General features: G+C 34.1%; 2 protein-coding genes across 2 annotated transcripts; both read left to right on the top strand.

Moving 5' to 3' along the window:
• The first annotated feature begins 691 nt into the window (after nucleotides 1-691).
• On the top strand, nucleotides 692-13,927 carry LOC106124304 (fatty acyl-CoA reductase 1). Its single transcript, XM_013320820.1, has 12 exons — nucleotides 692-696; nucleotides 2,301-2,302; nucleotides 5,877-5,978; nucleotides 6,564-6,680; nucleotides 7,802-7,924; nucleotides 8,625-8,750; nucleotides 9,300-9,447; nucleotides 9,726-9,827; nucleotides 10,735-10,921; nucleotides 11,611-11,717; nucleotides 12,142-12,271; nucleotides 13,280-13,927. The coding sequence occupies exons 3-12, from the start codon at nucleotides 5,880-5,882 to the stop codon at nucleotides 13,497-13,499; spliced, it is 1,359 nt and encodes a 452-aa protein (XP_013176274.1). The 5' UTR covers nucleotides 692-696; nucleotides 2,301-2,302; nucleotides 5,877-5,879; the 3' UTR covers nucleotides 13,500-13,927.
• Nucleotides 13,928-16,451: 2,524 nt separating this feature from the next.
• Nucleotides 16,452-19,621, top strand: LOC106124785 (uncharacterized). Its single transcript, XM_013321755.1, has 3 exons — nucleotides 16,452-16,658; nucleotides 18,642-18,775; nucleotides 19,410-19,621. The coding sequence occupies exons 1-3, from the start codon at nucleotides 16,496-16,498 to the stop codon at nucleotides 19,560-19,562; spliced, it is 450 nt and encodes a 149-aa protein (XP_013177209.1). The 5' UTR covers nucleotides 16,452-16,495; the 3' UTR covers nucleotides 19,563-19,621.
• Nucleotides 19,622-23,243: the final 3,622 nt, after the last annotated feature.

The following is a 23,243-nucleotide window of genomic DNA, read 5'->3' as shown; positions in this document are numbered from 1 at the left end:
TGTAAAATAGGAGTGTCTGTGTGTAATATCGAGAAAAATATATTTTGTACCTGATGGTTTTGTGTTGCTGATAACAAAAAAAAATTGAAATTTTCTTTGTCTGTCTGTCTGTCTGCCCGCAAGGCTACATTTATCCCGCGTTTGGAGGTAATTTTGATGGGACTTCTTACGTAACAGCAACAAAAATAAATTCTATGTTGTTTAGTTTTTCTAAATAAAATTAATTTGTGTATGAACAAAAATACAACCTAATTACACATCTAATAATTTACAAATAACCTTTGCAACAATATACAACGATAAATTGTCTAAAAACCTTCAATTGCATTGTCGTAAGTCGTTTGAGGATGTCACAGTGTGGTTTAGTAGAAAATAACTCTAGCTAATTCAATATAAATCTAGTGGTCGCCTGCGACTTTATCACCAGTAATCTACAATATGCCTGCGTGCATTAGTTATCTTCCTCTCTAAATCTGTCATATACTACTTTTTTTAATTGTGCACAGAAGAAGTCGCGGTCTACCACTAGTAATTTATAAACCTAAATGTCGATTTTAAACCGCTTACAAACCGTTTTAAATTATAATAACTTACCAAATATTCTCATTACATCGAAATGATTTTCATCACATATTCACAGTCACATCTTCATATTGACCAAACTAAATATATTTATACTGTAAATTACAATTAATAGTATTAAAAACAAATGTTAATTTCAATTAGAATAATAATTATAACGTAAATATATTGCTACGCCGTAGAACTTTCTCGTGTAGCTCGTGCTCCGAGTTCGTAGCAGGCATCCGCTACGAGAGCTTCGGCGGTACTGAAGCTTCGAAGTACAAAATTGTTAATTCATGCTTTTGATGTACGAATGAAATACAACTACAGCGATAACTATTACTTTCCAATACTTTATTGAACATTTATGTAAATACTAGCTATCGCCCGCGACTCCGTCCACGTGGATATATAAATTAAAGCTTAATTAGTGTAGCCTATGTGTTCTTTTAGACTATATTCTATACGTATGCCAAATTTAATCGAGATCCGTTCAGCCTTTCTGGAGTTAAAAAAAGCAGATCTTGAAGGCAAAAATTCGAAAAAAATAATTGAATAAACAGTATCCTATGTCCGTCTCCTGGCTCTAAGCTACCTCCTCACCAATTTTCAGCCATATCGGTAAAGCCGTTCTCGAGTTATAAATAGTGTAACTAACACGACTTTCTTTTATATATATAAATAGAATGGCAATTTATGTCATGTAGTTATGTTAATAGAAAGATTTCGTTTTTTTTTTAATTTTAAGCTAATGATTTCATTATTATTTAAGCTTAGTCCAGAATAATTACGATATACGTATCTGTTTTTTTAAGTATAAATCGTTATCATGGAATGTTTGTTTATATTTCTTTCATTTATTTCCTCAATTTAAATATGCTAACGTTTCAATGAAAATCTTACTAATATTATAAATGTGAATGTTTGGTTGTATAGATAGATGGATGATTTGATCGAATATATCTCGAGAACGGCTGCATGGAGCTCGTTGAAATTTGGCATAGATCTAGAACATAGTCTGGAACAACACATAGCCTACAAATTAAGTTTTTTTAATTCTGTAAAGAAGAAGTTTAATTATAAAATAAATGTATTTAAGTAAATTAAAAACTCTAACCATTCTAAAAAGGAAATTAATAATTTAATTAGTTTCTTACAAGAAGTTTTTGGTCGATGAAAAAGTTTGTCACGAAAACGTTCAGTTTTAAAACTTTTAGAGTGAAAATTTAAAGATGTAAAAAGGGGTAAAAGTTGAATAAAAGGGTTCTCGGGTTCTTGAAAGTTATAATAAAGAAAAAAAAAACAAATTAAAATTGAATTATTCTAATATATAGAGAATATGGGAACTAAGGAATAATTAGACATTTTCTACCAAATGAACGTTAATTTCAGTTTTGAAAAAGAGCTTAAAAGGAGCTATTACTGCAAACCGGGACGTTTCTGTTTAATATAATTAGTGCAAAGACAACTGCACTTCAAAGCACTTAAAGTAGCTGCATTAATGTTCTTAAATTGCAAAATTACATTTCAAAGACGACGAACGATAGAGAACATTCTTATTTAATATGTTAATATGAAGAAATGAGACACAGACTAAAGTTAATTGGAAAATAAGTAAGATTCATATTTGAGAGGTATTCAACATAAATACTTATAACATTAAATGATGTAAAGCCGTTCAAAAAGAAAGAGACAGTATTATTTTTGTTCGTCTTTTTATTTCATAAAAATACTAGCTGTCGCCCGCGACTCCGTCCTCGAGCAGTTAAAAAAATAGGTAGCCTATGTGTTCTTCCAGACTATATTCTATGTGTATGCCAAATTTCATCGAGATCCGTTCAGCCGTTCTGGACATAATTTCAAACAAACTTCCATCTGTCCATCTAAACATTCGCATTTATAATATTAGTAAGATAGTAAGAAGTTTAATTTTGTAAGAAATATTTGTTAAAATAATTAACACCCCTATTGAAAATAGCTACTACAACTTCGTAACAAGCCTCTGCGTCAAATCCAATTTGCTTCTAAAATTGAATTTCCACTGGCGATAGACGTAGGCGTTGGATGGTAAATACGACCTGCTTTTTATAGAATATTTAATCGAAATGTAAATATAGTGCAAGTTATTCTATATAAAACACATAGATAAATTAGAACACCGAAGAAAGTATGGATAGATTGTATGGAACACGACAACAAAATAAATTTACTACTATATTGCTACAATTTACGTTACAAGTTAAAATGCTTATCGATTTCTAACTCTATTAAAATTACTAACGTAATTTGTGTTCCTTTTAGATAAAGCAAAATATGTTGGCGTACGATTAACTAAACTTCAATAGCAATTAGTTAAATGCGATTACTTTGACCCTCTCGTCTCTCGTCTTCTTTGGAAGATGGCGAGAGAATCGATTAAACTTTACTTTTAATTGAATGCCGTCGAATGATTTTGATCGCCAGTGTTTTGAAAGTTAATCTCCGTAAAACCTCCTTCATTTTGAAGTCGGCTAAAGAGGAATAATAATTAATTAACGCATTACGTATACGAAGTGAAGTTACGCGGGAAAAATACAATAATCAAACTCTCACTAAGTATTTTTTTTTTAGACTTTGGTATTGTCATGGCTTTCAAAGAGAACTCTGTTAACAGTTTTACGATGCAATTTCCAAGAAACGATTACTTTTTTACTTTAAGGATTTAGCAATGTAATTAAATTTTATTTCTAGAAGTGTTATTTGGTAAAAATTATATTTTATATTAAAAAATAGAATCTTTTATTTAATTAAAATTAGATTGCATATCTTAAAATACGCCATCTGTTAGAAAATTATAAAACTAATAAGATATGTTCAATATCCCATATCTTACTAATATTATAAATGTGAATGTTTAGATGGATGGATCTTTATTTGCAGATATCTTGAGAACGGTTGAACGGATCTCGATTAAATTTGGCATAGATTTAGAACATAGTCTGGAAGAACAAATAGGCTACTAATTCGGAGTCGCGTGCGACAACTAGTGTCCCATGGTAACAAATACATATAAAGATTTTTTTTAATTCTATTTTACAAATTATGACAATATAGAAATCTTTGCGAGACCTCCTAAAGCACCGTTTCTGTATATACTTAGGGATAGGGTGCATCCCCAAGTCCTACACTTATATAATGTCGATGTTTGTCTTTAGGATTCGCGAACTGTACATATTGCTTTAACAAGTGATGACGTCATAAGATTTAAATAGCGTAGAACGGAATTACAAAGTTTTGGCTACAATTGTTCAACCTTATATATAAGTCGGACTTTATTTTCGGACTCATATCGAGCAAGTAACTCCAGTAGCAGACTTGGCAGACGTTGAGACGAAATAATTCGCATTTTTGTTTTTTTTTAAGACACGTAAGTAGTTTTTTTAGTAATGATTAAAAAAATAAAATATAAAACTGAAGTTACTCGTTATTGAAGGATTTGTGATACGCAATTATTGTAAAACTCGAATATAATTAGGAAAAAAAAACTTGTTTTTACTAATTAAGCTAAATAATCGATAGACGTTAAACCTAAAAAATGATGTTTTTAATTTGTGTGTATTTTTAAATTTTTTTTATAATTATTTTTCAAACCCTGGATGAATTTTATTCCTGTGGTTCCGTTTAAATATCATTACTATTTAATAAATCGTAATTAATTTGTGTGTAAAAAAGTGTTTAATAAATCGTAATTAATTTAATATGCTTTAATTTCATTCAAAGTTTTTTCGAGGTCAATCGATTTTCTTTTTTAACAAAATGCTCCTAATACGATTCAGTTAATTTAAATCATGATTTCCTCAGTAGTTAATAGTAATATATTGTTCTGGAACAGATTATTTTAGTTTTAATGCATTTTTTTTTAATACAACGTGTTGTTAATTTTTTTATTTATTATTGTTTGTTAAAATATTCCGCGACGATGAAATATTACTATACAAGGAAAATAGTTGTTGTGATTTCAACAAGGTTAATAGCATAATAAATTCATAATTTTAGATGTCTAGATAGCACCTCCTAATAGGGATAGAACCATCATTTAACCTAACAGTTAGGTTCAATTTGCACTACGCGGCTAATCGCGCGACTCTAACCAGGAGCTAGGCTACTTTGTACAGAGTTACGCCCTATAGACACCGACACGATAGAAATATGTACTAACTAGCTGTCGCCTGCGACTTTGTCCGCTCAGGATTAAAAAAACCTTAATTAGCAGCCTTTTTTTAAGAGGGAAAATGCGCTACGCGTAAGCCACTTCGGTTATGAGGGACTCTCTACACATCCCTAAAGGGACAAGGAGCCTACCCACTAAACCCCCTGTGGTTCCCTCGACTCACGGGGTGTGGGCACACGTTAATGCTCTTCGCACACACCGGTCGGTTAATTTTTTTTTTTATATCACAAGGTGGCAAACGAGCGAGCGGCCACCTGAAATCGCTGAAATAGCGAAGTGACCGTTGCCCATAGACATACGCAATTGCATATGCGTTGCCTACCTTTAATCGACGGAGGAGAGGATGCACTGAAAGAAAATATTTTCCCTTTCCATGCATTCTCTCATCCGTAAAGTCCACTTCCACTTCCCATCCTTTCCTTATAAGAAAAAGGATGGGAAGGGAAAGAGGACTAATTTTGGCCTCCGGGACGCACACTCATCAGACGAAACGCGGAATTGCTTCCACTTCACGCCTGTCTTCTGTGTGGTCGTGGTATTTCACCGGGCGAGCCGGGCCGATTCGTGCGAAGATGTTAAAGCGGGCTCTACCACTGTTAAATTAGCAGCCTATGTGTTGTCTCGGGCTGCATTCTACATGAATGCCAAATCAGCGACATCCATGCAGCCGTATTGCAAGGCTAGATAAAATGCATTCGATCCGAAGCATTATAAAACTTCAAAAATGTATAGAACTGTCATTAGCTTTTGATAAGTCACCTGAGTGTCGCGCGACAGTTTTATACATTTCTGCAATTCGTTTTAGAATCGCTTTTATCATCCTAGTCTATCCCCCCTGGAGATACCTTGTATGAAATAGCCATCCAAATATTCGCATTTCAAATATTACTAAGAAGAAAGATACGAGTGTCGCTGCAGTGGATAAACACTGTAAAATGGTTATTATTTAAACGTGACGGCGTTATAAAAATGGCAATAAAGGTTAACCGACATCGGCTTTCTAACTATTATGTAGTTAATTTGTGTGCAAATAATAAAAATAATTTATGTTTAAAACAATAAAAATATATTATAATATAATAAAGTAAAATTATCTTTTCAGATAATGGCAGCCCAGAAAGTGGAAGAGAATTACAAATCTATAGACCAGCTGTATGCAGGTAAATCGGTATTCGTCACTGGGGGAACAGGATTCTTGGGGAAGGTAAATGTAACTCAGTTAATCTTACTAATATTAAAAGTGCGAATGTTTAGATGGATGGATGTTTGTTTGAAGATATCTCAAGAACGACGGAACAGATTTTGATGAAATTTGACATGCATATAGAACATAGTCTGGAAGAACACATAGGCTAATAAGGCGAAGTCGTGGACGATAGCTATCAATTATAATGTTAACACTACTTTTTTGTATTTGGGGAAATCTTCGTAATCCTTTTGGAGGAATGACAGGGTTATGTTAGAACATCAAGTACGCCTGTGAGGGTTGCGGGAATTCAAATGGAGCTCTACGGGACTCTATGCGCAGAGTTTCTGCACGACTCCAAGAAAATACTTCCTAATGCCTTCACAAAAATTCGGCAATACAGGACGGAGTGTTGACGTCAATGATTGAATCTGATTAAAAAATAACTCAATAGAAAGAATAAAGATGCATCGTTGTAATATTATCTAATTTATTTTTCATTTCCTTAATTCTGTTAAAAAACTTCCATTGTTAACAAAAAATTATATGTTGCATTGTTTGTAAATACAGTGATTATGTTAATAGCCTTTTTTTGTCTTTTAGGTATTTCTAGAGAAGTTATTATATAGTTGCCCAAACATTGACAAAATATATGTTCTTATGCGAGAGAAAAACAAATGGGATTCGGCAGAACGGATTAAACAGATGCTGGATTATCCGGTAAGTCATAAACAATCATCATCAGCTCACTATACACGTCCCTACTGAACTCGGAGTCTACTGAAAATCAAGATGACTAGGCCATAGTCAACCACGCTGGCCAAGTGCGGTTTGGTTGACTTCACACATATTTTTGAATTTCTTCTCAGATATATGCTGGTTGCATCACGATGTTTTCCTTCACCGTAAGAACGTCGGATAAATGTACATATGTAAATCGGAAATCGAAAAACACATTGGTACATGTCGGGATTCGAACCCAGGACCTGCAGATTGCAAGTCAAGTGATTACCCCTGAGCCACCGACGCTCTTTTAGTATAATAATAAACAAGATTGACTAGAATTACTGTTAGTAATTACGTTTATATTTCGAATTTAGATAACTACATACAATTTGATTAATTTCATTGTTCTTTTGTTCTTTTAGCAATAATTGCGTGTTAACAAAAACATTGTTACTCATTAAAGCTGTTTTCCACAATACGATCTTAAAATCTAGATAATAAATTAGTTTTTTTATTACCTAATAATGAGTGGGTTTATTCACTTTCAATGGGCTAAACATGTTTTATGTGTATTGCATCACTTTACACTTAATTTATTTGAACATATTAAAAAAACAACGAAGAAAAAATTAATTAGGTCTAAAAGAAAATGCTGTGACTATGAGAATGCTTCTGTGATTTGATAAAATTTTAAAGATGATTTGTGAATGTTCAAAATGCGTCCATATTTTATAGTGTGTTTGAACTTTTCAAATACATGTAACATAATTATCTGTTTTTAATAGAAAAGATATGTTTCGGCAGGGTAAGGAATGTCAGACTGACTTCTATGCTAATATACAGAAAAAATACTAGGCAGATTTAAAAAAATATATTTTTATCTTCGGAAACCTACATTATCATTGAGTAACATTATATTTACTACTTTAGACTAGATTTTTTTATCTCCACATAGAAGAGCCGAACAAAATAAAGATGGAATTAATATGAGACGAAGGACTATTTTTTTCTCTTTGTTTTTTTAGGGCTTTTCAATTTTTTGAAAATTTCAGTCTCCGAACGACTTTATTTAAACCCACATTTTTTTTTAATTTGTGTTGCTTTATTTGTTACAGATGTTCCAAAGACTAAAGCGGGAAAGGCCTCAAGATCTAAAGAAAATTATAGCTATACCTGGAAATGTAACTCTACCAAATCTTGGTATAAGTGAAGAACATAAAAAAGTATTGATAAAGAAGGTATGATTTACTTCAACTAGTGAATGAGTAACCGTGGGCTTCTGAATCCCCATTTAAAACATATTGTTATCTTTGTTTTATCAAAGATAATGATAGCGATGATGATATGCTTTATGCAGATTTTAGTCTCAGAAACCAACCGTAAATCAATTGTTTGTTGCACGTTACTTCTGGTTTAACGTTGAACTAACGGAATAATCTAAGGTAACGTACCCATACTACGTGACCCGTTTAGTGGGGGGGGGGACTCCTTAAAATACTACGGTCAGTCACAGGAGCGGAGGGGTGGCTCAGGTTCTTATCACGTAGTCGTTAGTTGTTATTATATTTTTCATAATATACAATTCACTAGTAATTTAATTATGCATGCAGTCTTATGCAATAAAGACGATTAGCCATTTTTTTTCATGTTTGTGAAATGATTAAAAATCACAATAAGAATTACTACGTAAAAACTAACGGGGGCGGGGGGGTGTTGTCTTGGCATGTACTACGAGAGGTCACCGAGGGAAGGGTAGGGTCGAAAAAACTAAAACAATAGGTCACGTAGTATGGATATGTTCCCTAACATATAAATCTAAAAAAACTGACGCACCAATGTTATATAACAAAGAATTATAGAAAAATAAAGTGCTATTATACTTTACTCTACTATACTTAAAATTGTTGTTGTATTAATGTTATCTTGTGTCACTTCCAGGTATCCCACGTGTTTCATTTCGCAGCTAACATAAAGTTCAATGAACCTTTGCGAGTTGCTGTTAACGATAACGTGGAAGGAACTAGAAGAGTTTTAAATTTGTGTCATCATATGAACAATATTGAGGTAAGTAATGTGAAGAGAGGTTATTTATTTATACTACTTTAGGCGTGTTAAGGTTGTCACTCATTTAACAACACACATACAACAACAGAGATTTAGTGCCGTACAAGGTGACCCTTAAAAAAAAGAAATAAATATCTCGAGATATTGATAATTTATGCCGGTTGTTAAATCAACCAATGCGATTATATCTTGTTGAATGCGAAATTTTAAAACTGTAACAAGGTACAGTAAGGGAATCTGGTGGTGTGCCTCATTAAAACTACAGCCGTTTGACCTTTTTGTACATATTAATACGACGACACGGAACAAGAACCAATAGGATGCATCTTTTTAATGAATCTGTACACAAAAAGGTTGGTCAACGGTAAAAGGCTTATTGTCTTTAATAGTATACCCTCATAAGCGCAATTCACTACAACCTAATTAGTTATTTATGAATGAGGAAGAGTTTGTCTTGTAAGGAACTTAATAATTTTTCTGAAAGTGGAACACCGCGAATTTCGGTGACTGTACTTTCTAATTGTTTCATTTTTTTATTTTATTTTCCAGGTGTTCGTGTATGTATCGACCGCTTTCTCCAATACCGATCAAACAGTTCTTGAAGAATTCGTTTACCCACCACCTGCGTCCGTTGAAGAAGTGAAAAGATTAATTGAACAAGACGATCTTAATGAGGAACAATCAAAGAAATTATTATGTAAGTAAAAAATAAAAAAAAATTCAGTATCATTTTAGAAATTTGTTCGAACTTTCTTTTTCTTATGACATAACCAGCTGTCGCCCGCGATTCCGTCCACGCGGAATTAAAATACATAACGATATGTTCTTCCAGACTATGTTCTAAATATAGGCCAAATTTCATCGAGATCTGTTCAGCCGTTTTGGAGATATCTACAAACAAACATACACCCATCTATCTAAACATTCGCATTTATAATATTAGTAAGATTTAAAAGGCAACTATGAATCTTTCAGGTGGCAGACCTAACACATATACATTTACTAAGGCACTTGCAGAATCTGTCGTAAACGAAGAACACGGCGACATACCGACTATTATCGTCAGACCATCCATTGGTAAGTACAGTTAACAAATTTTAAGACTACGGAGAAATAGATACCTTACTAACAATAAATTGAATTCAAACAAAGCTTTTCTCATAAAATATCTTTAATAACAGCAATGTTTTTTAATTGGACGATGATCACGTATACAAAAAGTGCTGTGCTATAAATACATAGATTAAACTTGGATGGCTATAAAGATTTTTTTTTATATCAGAAGGTGGAAACGAGCTAGCGACCACCTGAAATCGCTGAAATAGCGAGGTGACCGTTGCCCATAGACATACGCAATTGTATATGCGTTGCCTACCTTTAATCGACGAAGGAGAGGATGCACAGAATGAAAATATTTTCCCTTTCCATGCATCCTTTCATCCGGAAAGTCCACTTCCACTTCCCATCCTGTCCTTATAAGAAAGAGGGTGGAAACGGAAAGAGGACTATATAAGGCCTCCGGGACGCACACTCATCAGATGAAACGCGGAATTGCTTCCACTTCACGCCTATATTCTGTGTGGTAGTGGTATTTCACCGGGCGAGCCGGGCAAATTCGTGCGAAGATGTTAAAGCGGGCTCTACCACTGTTAAAGATAGAGGAAGACCAAAGAAAGTGTGTATGGATTGTATGAAAGAGGATATGCGTAAAAAGGAATGAATTCAGATATGACAGCTGATACGAGATGTATAAAGGTAGTACATACAAGTGCTAAACTTCCGTAGGGATAAGGACAAGTTAATGAAGAAGATGTTTTTAATGCAGATCCCAATTAAAATGCACAAGCAAATAATGAGAATACTCCTAAGAATATCAAAAGTAATAAAAGATTCTTAAAGAGTTTAAAACTTATAAATCCTTATTCAAAGTGTAATTGCAGAATTAAAAAAAAAGTACTCGTTTTTAATATGACATTTGTTTCAGTTTCTGCAAGTGTAAACGAACCATTAATGGGATGGGTGGACAATTGGTTTGGCGCGACAGCTCTTATGACCACTATTGCTAAAGGTCTTAACCGAATATTGATCAGCAAGAGCAGTAATGTTATTGATCTAATCCCAGTTGACTACGTATCGAACTTGACTGTTGCTGCGGGAGCGAAATCTAACAAGTACGTTTCTTTACAATTAAACCATTTTTCTACTACGTGACTAGCTTCGCGCGTGTCTATGTATTTACATTCCACTGCTATTTCTAATAGCTAATCGCTTAATGGATAAAAATTCTTAAAAAATGGGACACATCTGCAAGGAAAACCTTTCAAAAAAAATCAAAATCTGAGCACCAGGGGCGGATTTACGCGGTAACACACATAAAAAAATATAGACGAATTAATAACCTCCTACTTTTTGAAGTAGGCTAAAAAAGAGAACCTGTTGTTCTCCGACTATTTCTAAGATCAAAAACTTTGTATAAAATATATAGTCATTCTGTGACCGTCCTGTCTGTCATCTTTGACAAACCAGAGACAATGTGTTTTAAATAGAGGTTTTAGTCTCGGAAACTCACGGTAACTTAGAACAATAATACTTTTATGATCCAAACTAGTCTGTACTTCTCCATAGAATAAGCTGTGCTAAGCAAAAGAATTTATACTTAATATTTCGGACGGGTCGACGCAGCGTAGGTAGGTCTCCCGCACGATGGACCGATGACCTGGTCAAGGTTGCGGGAGTGCAATGGATGCGGGCGGCACAGGACCGGGCATTGTGGCAATCGATGTGGGCGGCCTACGTCCAGCAGTGAACAAATTTCGGCTGATTATGATGATGATGATGATGATGATGATTATTATTTCAGATCGAAGGAAGTGATAGTGTATAACTGTTGCACTAGCGCTGCGAATCCTTTAACAATGGGTGAACTCTCCACACTTATCACTGAAGATAGCGTCAAGAATAATTTCAGTAAGAACTTGGATAGTTCATATTATAATAAAAATATATTTTCTAGCAATACATTGTTGTATGCCGTTTATCTTACTAATATTATATATGCGAAAGTTTAGATGTATGGATGTTTGTTAGAAGGTATCTTCGAAACGGCTGTACGGATTTTTATGAAATTTGTCACAAACGTAGAACAAAGACTACTTTTTTAGTTTCTTCTTTTTAATTCTGCGCAGACTGAGTCGTGGACTACAGCTAGTACTGGTATAAACTTACAATATACTATTGGATAGAACGATTTAGTATCAATTTCAACTAATCGTTTGCGCATAACTCTCCCGCTTTTGTATGGATTCGCGTGTCCTGTTTCCACCAACATGACCGCAACTGCAACATCAAACATCCTAGTGGAAATAGGTACTTAATTATTCTTTATTTGCAGGTGAAATAATGAAACCATCATTAATGTTTACTCAGTTCGAGTGGTTGTTGAAGATAATAACATTGTTCATGCAGACCATACCTGCTTTTGTCGCCGATTGCTGGTTACGATTAGCAGGAAAAGCACCAAGGTACTAAAAATCATTAAATATTACTAATAGTTTAAATGCGAAAGTTATGATGAATGGAAGTTTGTTAGAAGGTATCTCTAGAACGTCTACATGGATGTCGATGAAATTTGGCATAGATGTAGAACATAGTCTAAAAGAGAAAGTATCTACGCTTTTTGTACAATGACATTTGGATGAAACTTGTCAGTTTGTCACTTCTGTCAATGTCAATATTTAGTATTATATTAATTTATTTTTAATTATAACTAATGCAATTTTTTACAATAAACTAACAATGAATCTAATGAATAGTCCTACTTTCCCTAAAAATGGCATTAGTATTTTGATGCTTATCTGGTCCTTCTGAATTGTTTTATAATCTGTAGGTCCAGAACTGTCAATTATGTCCAAATGAACTTTCCAATTCGATGTCTAACAATTTGTAAATAAGTCTAAAAGGACACATAGACTACTTAATTTTTTTTTCAAATTCCGCGCTGACGTAGTCATTGGCAAAAGCTAGCTCTTTATACAAAACTAGCGGACCCGACAGACGTTGTCTGACAATTTGACACTGCGATGGCAGCGCCGTCTGTCGGATCCAATGTAAAACATTCCAAAATCAACAACTACTAATAAATTAAAAATTAATTAAAAAAACATTGTCCAGCGGACAAAATTGTGAATCTAAACCATTCCCAGATCCCCTTGAACACACACAAAAAATTTCATCAACATCGGTACAGTCGTTTGAGAGAAGTTCAGTGACATACACATTCACAGAAGAATAATATATATAAAGATAATCCATTTAAAATATCTCTCTTTTTATTATTTTTATACGCGAATTAGTGATTTAATTAAATGGGTTTCTGACGCCAAAATCTCTATATAAAACATCATTAATCATATCTTTCATCTGACAAAACAGATATTATAAACAGGTATTTTGGTCTCCGAAACCCATGATAAACCTAAACTACTTAATTACAAGGATTTAAATTTATAATCATTAATATTTGTTGTCAGATTTATGAAGATGCAGAAGAGAATATCATTGGTTCGTGATACTCTACAATACTTCACTTCACGATCTTGGGAAATGAAATGTGATCGTACTAGAGAACTTTTCGCATCTCTCTCGGTCACAGATCGCTTGCAATTTCCCTTCGATCCCACGCTTATCACATGGTCTAAGTATATACCTATATACTTTATGGGTATCAGAAAATTTATGTACAAGCAATAGTTAATACCGAATTATATTTTAAATGCAAGAATTTCGAATAATTTTATTATTAATTAATTTTATTCAATTATCCAAACTTTCGTGAGACATTATACTAAACTGATATAAAAACGGCTAAACACTCACTATATTCGTCCGGTGGCGGAACCGACTAGTTTCGAGCCCATCGGGGGCCCTTCATCAGGATGAGTGGGACTGGTATTATTTCGCGGACGCGGCCCGTCACTCACTGCGCGCCTGCGCTCTTAGGGCGCGTCTTGAGGGGGCGGGGGGCGCGGGATGCGCCGGCGTCGTCCACGATGTTGATACCAAAGCGTCGGTGGTGTTGTTGTTAAAGTTTCATCAGTTTATATCAGTTTAAGTAATTTTAGTAAGCATGAGATAAATATGATAATATAAAATTATTTATATGAGTAACATATACGTTGTTTTATGTTGTAATTATTTAATTTGATTTAATAAATATGATTAATTAAATAATTTGTGATTTATTACAAAGTAATTTTCTTCTACTTAATGAATTTTGATGTTAAAGTATTTTATAAACATATAGGGCCTGTCCCACAGAATTCTTGTATATTTTCTGATATGTAAGTCGAAAATTGGTCCAAAATGCTTGGTTGAATTGGTATAATTTTTAATTTTATGTTTCACCTTTAATGTATCTGATTAATAACAAATTGAAGAGGCAACATAACACGACTGGTTATCAGTTCCTATTTAGGCAATGTCGAGAAAAATATCACTTTTCGAATTTGAACGAATCTCATTTTGTTTTCAAATAAATATTTTCTTTGTGCATTAATGTATCAAAGAAATGGTTTTACTTCTCTTATAAATTACATTTTTACAATATCGGAATCATACCGATGGGACATGCCCTTAAAAATTAGTTTTTAATTTATTCATGCGTTCTTTCAACTTAAAAAAATCTATGTTTTAGATATATATTTTTTATAATAAAATAATGAAACAAACGTTATGAAGTTTTATTTTCTAGTATTATAAATTAACTATATTTTGTTGTTGATGTTCAAATTCAAATATTACACTGTTTACGTGAAAAATAAAAACTTATTGTCAGTAACAAATCTATTGTCAGTTTCCATTCTGAATATAAAAATATTTAAACATTAATTTCTTGTAACATATTTATTTTGCAATTTAGTATAATAAGGAACTTACATATTTTAAGTAACAGAGGCGATAAGACGCGATTTCCATTTAAAAACTGTCTTTACAAAAAAATATCTGGCTATCTCAATTATTTCCAAGAGAGAGAAAGTGATGAAAATACGTTGATAATGTTTAAGTGTATTTTTTACACGATTGGTTGATTCGATTCCATAATCTCATCATGATCATCAGCTCACTATACCTCCCCACTGATAGGCTCGGAGCCTACCATAAGGTAGTGACTAGGTCCTAGCCAACCACGATGGCCCATTGTGGGTTGGTTGACTTCACACATGTGTTCCATTTTCTTCGCAGATATGTATAGGTTGCATCGCGATTTTTTCCTTCACCGTAAGAACGTGAAATGTACATATGTAAATCAAAAACTGAAAAACAAATTGGTACATGGTGGGATCCGAACACAGGACCTGCAGGATAAAAATCTAGGATTAACCCTGTGCCGCCACACACCTTGCTTTGTATTGTGGTTTAATTAAAAAAATAGTTATTCAAATTTTCGTGAGACATTATAATAAACCGATATAAAAACGGTTAAACACTCACGTATTTTCGTCCGGTGGCGGCACCGACTAGTTTCGAGCCCATCGGGGGCCCTTCATCAGGGTGAGTGTGACTGGTATTATTTCGCGGACGCGGCCCATACCAGTCCCACTCACCCTAGAAACTAGTCAGGGCCGCCAACGGACGAATATACGTGAGTGGTTAGCCGTTTTTATATCAGTTTAAAAAATAACAGTGTTATTCAAACATCTGTTTTTCTTATCTAACTTATTTTTATTTAGAATGTAGGTTTCTAATTCTAGGTTAAGGTAGAGACAGACAATGCAGAGTTTATTCGCCGCAGCTTTGTTACAGATGCACCACAAAAAGAGGCACGCTTTACAATATGTGAGAACTAACAATGGCTTGTGAGTATATTATGAAAGAGTTTTCTTAGATTTTTGCAATATGTCGCCCAGCTTAGGAATTTTAAAATTTTTAGGCGAAAATAAAATTTTACTATTTTGAGATTATAAATGAGAATGTTTGGATGTATGCATGGATGGATGTTTGTAAGAATCTCCAAAACGAACCTCGATGAAATTTGGCATGGATATAGAACAAAACCTTGAAGAACACAGAGGCTACTTAATACTTACTTACACAGCTGGCGCAACGACCCAAAGTGGCCATTAGCTCGACACAAGAGATCGCCAAAGTCGCCTGTCTTGCGCCTTCGTCTGCCAGTGCATCGCTTGTATTTCCCGCAGGTCCAGCTCTACGGCGTTTCGCCAGCGGTATCTGGCCGGCCGGGTAACCGGCCGATGGATGTGCGTCCAGTCGGGGTTCAGGCATGCTTTGGCTTTTCGATCTTCCCCCTTCCTCAAAAGCCCAGCCATCGGAGTCTGTGCTTTTGCTACTTAATAAGTTTTTTTTTATTCCTCGCGGATGCAGTTGCGGGCCACAGTTGCTTGTTAATTACTAAGAAAATATCAAATCGTCTTCAATTTTGTACTTTTATTATGTAAGAAGTAGGAAACAGTTTATTATTTATATTATAAATGTAAACACATGTATCGTAAAGTAATTATCAGTTCAGGGGTCAATGATACAGTGTTGATAAATTGTTCCAACTTTACTCCGCGTCTAGTCAAATTGAAAAGTGATCTGCTATACTTTGGTAGAAATTTACGCTTTGATACATTAATACAAATAAAGTGATAAACAGTTTAATTTACGTGAATTTATTTAACTTTAAAAAAGTGACGTACTATAAACAATATTGTTGATTGTGTTTTTTTTTATTAAATGCATTAAACATGTTTTTATTGTTTCTAAATTTGATTCTATTGTTCAATACGATATTTTGTTTTGTACCAGATAGTAATGAAAGTGATTTTGACCCTATAATATATTATTTACTAAATGGCAATGAAACAGAACTTTCGGGGTTTTATAATACAGAAAATGATTTGAACATCGGTATGTATGTTATTTAATATACCTTAATATAGAAGTATAGTATAGTAGTAGAATAAAATAAGAGAAGAATGGAAGAATATGGAAGAGGCCTTTGTCCAGATGGGACAAACAGATATAAACTTAAATACTAAGTTACCTTAAACTTAAAATAATATAATTATATTATAAATAGAGCACCACCGGCTGCGGAGTCCCATGACTCAAACAACCAGGGCTGCAGAGATAGGAACCTTCTCACGATGCGTGGGATTTCTAAGATAACTGTCTTTTGTATCGGGCCCTTAATCCAACTGCTTAGCGAGAGCATCTTGAGATGTTTGTCGAAACTCTTCCCTATCATTCCATTCACCGATACGATTATCGGAATAATGGTAGTCGATTTCATACGCCACATGGCGGTAACCTCGTGAGCCAAATGTATTATTATTATTACTTATTCATTTATTAAACTTATTTTTAATATATTACATTTCATATAAAAAATAAGAGATTATACAAAATATATTACTATTAATGTAGAAGTAACAAACAACAAACATTTTTTAGCGCGTACCTTCTTTTGACGAAATCACTTTTATCAGGTCGTATCTTGATCAAGCGTTATTCAATATAAAAAGCAAACTTAAAGACTAGTAGTTAGTTTTTACAGTCAATCTGTATTAAAAAAAATTACTCATTGTCTTGGAAAATATGAAGACAACAAACATTTTTATATTCAAACTGAATAAACTTTTAACCTTTGACCTGATGTTTTGTGACGTCACACACAATTGCCTGTTACGAAACTAAAAATTCAACAAGTTTGTCTGTTTATTAATTGTTGGTGCAGGGTCATTGACCTTGAATACACACATACATATACCTTTAAATTATTTGCGTATATGACAAAGAATACAATTGTTCTTCTCTTTATTTTATTATATTGTGTAAAGCGAATTTTAATTTAAAATTATTAAAACATAAAAACAACAGGATAATGTGAATTAATCATAAACGCAAAAATCTACAATGTATAAAATAATTTAATTTTTCTTTGCCTTAAACTCAGATCAGTCTCTAAAATATGTTAAGATCATCATCATCAGCTCACTATACGTCCCCACGGAGGGGCTCGGAACCTACCCTAAGTTGAGGTTGATTAGGCCATAGTCAAACACGCTGGCCAAGTGGGGGTTGGTTGACTTCGCACATATCTTTGAATTACTTTTTAGATATGTGCAGCATCACGATGTTTTCCTTCACTGTAAGAACGTCAGATAAATGTACATATGTAAATCGAAAATCGAAAAATACATTGGTACATGGCGGGATTCGAACCCAGGACCTGCAGATTGCAAGTCAAGTGCTTGACCCCTGAGCCACCGACGCTCTCTGTTAAGATGTTATGTTGCTTTTAATAAAAACGACAAGTCATAGAATAATTTAAATTTTTTTTAAAAATAAAAAAAATATTTTCGAATGTTATGAGTTTGGAAGTAAGAGTGTTTAATAACCCTTAAGTCCTAAACTTCTAAAGGAACAAGCTAATTTAGTTTTTTATATCATCACGAGAATTTAGCCACGTAAATGCGTCGAAATAACGAAGCGACTACTGCCCATAGATCTCCATATATACGGATGCGTTCACTACTTTCAATCGACGGAGGAGGGGATGCTGGGAGAATTTTTCCTCTTCTTATGTATATCCATCAAATCCACTTTGCCTTTTCATCCTTTTCTTATAAAAGAAAGGGTAAGAAAGGAATGGAGACTTAAATCAGGCCTCTGAAACGCGCAATCAGACGAAACGCGGATTCCATCCAATTGACGCATGTCTTCTGTATAGTCGTGGTATTGCATGGGACCAGCCGGTTAATTCGTGCAACAGATATTATTGTTGCTTGTTAAACGCTGTTAAGTATATGTTAATTACTTGCGAAGTAACAAACTTTAACTATCAATATTAACAACATCGGTAATTTTCCAAACGATGTTTTTTTTAAGGTGGAGAACCGTTGTATTCTGATGGAATATGGAAATGTGGAACATGTGATAATATCACTGAGAAACAACTAATCTACAGTGAAACTAACGAAGTGGATACGAATATTCTTGATGAAGATTTTCTACAAGTACAAGTATGTAGAGTACATACTAGCTGTAATCCGCGATTTCGTCCGCGCGGGTCCTTAAAACCTTTATAAGTAGTCTATGTTCTACATCTATGCCAAATTTCAGCAAAATCCATGAAGCTGTTCTGGAGATGTCTTCTAACATCTATCCATGAAAACTTTCATTAAATATATAAAAGAAAGTCGTGTTAGTTACATTATTTATAACTCAAGAACGGATTTACCGATATGGCTGAAAATTTTTGAGAATGTAGCTTAGAGCCAGGAGACGACAAAGGATACTATTTATTCTTTTTTTTCGACTATAAAGCCTTGAAGAGCTGCTTTTTATTTAAGTTACTAATATTATAAATGCGAATGTTTAGATGGATGTGATGTGAATGGATGGATGGGCGTTTGAAGATATCTCTAGAACGACTGAACGGATCTCGATTAAATTTGACATACGTATAGAATATAGTCTAAAAGAACACATAGGCTACACTAATTAAGTTTTTTTATATATCCACGCGGACGGAGTCGGTGGTGACAGTTAGTTTATAACATTAGTAAGATTATATTCAAATTTAATATGGGTTTTGGTTAGTTGTGATCTCATTTAAAGCATGTAGGTATAGGTAAAGGTCTTACCTGTTTACAGGTTGGATTTTCGTTCGACGAGATGAGGTGTATTACAATAGAGTCAGATGATGAGTGCTCAGTGGCGCGTGCTTCAGGCGATTGCGTGGGACCTACCGTCACTCTGATAGTCGCTGACACTCAACGTTTCATTGTCCGGGTCTTCGGGGAATAACATTATTTGTATTATGAGATTTTTATTCCCTAAATATAAACGTATCTTCTTTTGTTTAATTTGTTTTTGTTAAATAATTTATAATTTAGATATTTGACCACATTTACTCCATAAACTCCAAAGAAGGAGTCGTTTACACTTAGCCCTAAAGTCTTAACGACTGAACGGTCTTTGAGCAATTAGGTGTTACACGATTACATTGGCACAAAACATTCATTGAAGTCAGAAATGCAATCCGTAAAAATGACAGTTTATTTAGATTAAAAGATTTTTTTTTTAATATTTATTTTAAAATGCAGCCAACCAACTATTAAAGATTCAGTCACTTGAGTGTTTTGGTTATTTAAGGCCCCTCGTACACAAGGCAACGTGAATCTTCGAAACCAGGCAATTTCAATCGCTATTCTACTTACACAGTACATTTACATAAAAGTTCGTACACTCTGTCGCCAATATTTATATCCGTCATCCCCAAAGCCAGTCCCACGCAACCTGTTTGTCAAGATCATCGTGAGAAAAATCGCTGCGATTTTCAAGATAGCGTGCCAAATCTATACAGTTGACATGTAGTGCCTGCACGGCCCGAATAGACGACACGCGTCGACGATTCAATGTGTGCAACGCGGTTTTCGCGACGCAACCAAGCAATATTAGGCTCGACGATTTACGGTGCCTTGTTTACGGAAGGCCTAAATTTAACGATAATGTCGGTGTCTATGTAAAAAATATTACAAAAAAAAATCTTAACTAACAAATAATAAAACTTCGAAGCATTTAACATATCAAGTTTTATATAAAAGGTAATTTCAATATACATTTTGTTATTTCTGTTTTCTGGGACCGTGGAATTTTACTGTATAATACATTTGAAAATGTTTCGTCGCTTTACCTGCTTAGTGTCTGCAGATTATAAATTTATTGAAGGAAGATTTTTTGCTACCTACCATACAACGACTACATCAAGGTAAAGGTTTTTATTTTAATTATTAAAATACATTAATTTGGACTAAGGGTTCTGTAATCTCTTACTGAGGGCTTTCTATCATTTAGATAGTTTTTAGTTACGTTTAAAAGGAACTTATTTCATGAATGAATTTAATTTTAAAGACAATAAATAATTCTAACCTTAGCCTTTCTTTAGGAGTGATGTGTGGTCAGAACATCGTAATAACAATTATCAACCAGTTGCCGATTTCTATGCAGGAAAGTCAATTTTAATAACCGGCGGAGCTGGCTTTTTAGGAAAGGTAAATATTCCTATATTCATGTTTACGTGCTCAGTATCAAAACAGTTTGATGTTCCTATCTTTTTTAATATTTCATAACCCTTGATGGATACTTCGGCTACTCTTGAAATTCTTCTACTGATATATTGGTTTCGTCTACAACTGTATACGTATTTTCAGGTTTTTATAGAAAGGCTGCTCTTCAACTGTAGTGAAATAGATAAGATTTATGTAATCCTTCGAGAAAAGAAGGGTGTCAATGTAAAACAAAGACTGCAAAATGTACTAGATAATCCAGTAAGTAACTACAATCATCATCATCTGCTCACTATATATCCCTAGTGGATGGATTAGAGCCTACCTTAAGTTAGACCCTAACCCTGACTTGGGCATACCACGCTGGCCCAATGCGCGTTGATTTCACACATATCTTTGAATCACAGTTATGTGCATGTTGCATCACAATGTTTTCCTTCATCCTAAAAATGTTGGATTGGAAATATAATTCTACACTATCATCTAACATGATCATCTCCCTGATCTTATTCCACTTACGTAGGGTCGGCACACGAGGTTTCCGTCCAAATCAATCTATCTTCCTTCATCTCCTTCGTCACCTCCTTCACGTCACCTTTTATACAACCCATCTATATCTTTCTAGGTCTTAATCTACCGTCTATCTACTACAACTATCATTCATTTAAATGGCAAATTATGATTTACTACTCTCGCTTCTTCAAATACACCTACTTCATACGATCATACTCAGTTTTAGACATTGTTAGAATCTTATGGCGCGAAGGACGTGCTTTCGTTACAAAGTCTAGTATCAGAATGATTAGTGAGGGGACACAAACGTCGACATTTTAGTAAGACTAGTGTTGAGTCAATACACTGGTACATTTTCGGATTTTCTACCTAACATTAGATACATTGGATGTCATTATTTTTATTAGTATCACTTTGTTTTAATCATCTGTTAGAAAAAATGTCACTCTTTTTTTTAAAGTATTTTTTTTATAATTTTTAACTTACCTTATATTGATTTCCTGTAAATTTCTAACTGTAGTGAAGTTTAGTGTTAAACACTTAAAGTAAAAACACATGTTAATTGAATTTAAATTAAACTACTCAAAATCAAATTTTGTATTTGTTATGTGAAATATAGGGAACATTAATAAACATAAAATAAACTATAAATAAAATAACGTGAGCAATATTAGTGTATATGTTGAGATACACTATCGTGGACACCCATTTTCATTTCATGGACCCCCAAATTATTATTCACTGACGTAGACCCCTTGCAGTTTGTCATAGACCCCTAAGGGTCGATATAGACCACTTTGGGAATTGCTGGTTTAATCTTTTTACGTGCATTTCAGCTTTTTTCAAAATTGAAAGAAACGCGACCAAACGATTTGGATAAGTTAATTCCTATAATAGGTGATATGGAATCACAAGAATGGGGGATAAGAAATAATGACCGAAAAACGATTTTAGAAAACGTAAGTTATTAAATGTGACTATCGTAAAGTGGCCTTTAGTGTTTTCATGATTATTTATTACTTTCCAATATTCTAAGTCTGATTAAAATTTACAATACTTTGAGATCGATTTCAGTTTCTTTTTTGCAATTTACATCATCGTAACGGGTTTATTCAAACTTTCGTGAGACGTCATACTAAACTGATATAAAAACGGCTAAACACTCACGTATATACGTCCGGCGGCGGCACCGACTAGTTTCGAGCACATCGGGGGCCCTTCATCAGGATGAGTGGTACTGGTATTATTTCGTGGACGCGGCCCGTCGCTCACTCAGTGTGATGAAGGGCCCCCGATGGGCTCGAAACTAGTCGGTGCCGCCACCGGACATATATACGTGAGTGTTTAGCCGTTTTTATATCAGTTTACATCAAAGATTTTAAGTTAAGCAATTTTATTTGTCAGGTATCTGTGGTATTTCATTCAGCCGCTGAGATCAGATTCCACAAACCGTTGAAGTATACTTTAAAAGTAAATGTGGAAGGAACACGGGAGCTTATGAATGTATGTCGTCAAATGAATAAAATAGAGGTACGTATGTTGATACCCTGCCGTTCATCATCAGCTCACTATACGTCCGCACTAAGGGTCTCAGAGTCTTTCCTAAGTTACAGGTGATTAGACCATAGACCATAGGCATGCCATGTCCATATTCCTTCATCGTAAGAACGTCGGATAATTGTACATATGTATATCAGAAATTTAATAACACATTGCTACATGGCGGTATTCGAACCCAGGACCTGCAGATTGCAAGTAAAGTGCTTAACCCATGAGCCACCGAAGTATTATACTGTCGACACTAATCTACTGTACAGCATTAAACGTATATGTCGTTAGCTCATCACTTAAGGACTTAAGCCTTTCCTACGTTACACACTTGCTTATTCCAGATTGGTTGACTTCG

The sequence above is a fragment of the Papilio xuthus genome, unplaced genomic scaffold, assembly GCF_000836235.2.
Source record: "Papilio xuthus unplaced genomic scaffold, Pxut_1.1 DF828952.1, whole genome shotgun sequence".
Taxonomy (NCBI): Eukaryota; Metazoa; Arthropoda; class Insecta; order Lepidoptera; family Papilionidae; genus Papilio; species Papilio xuthus.
The sequence above is the reverse complement of the archived record's forward strand: the minus strand, read 5'-3'. Positions and strand labels throughout refer to the sequence as shown.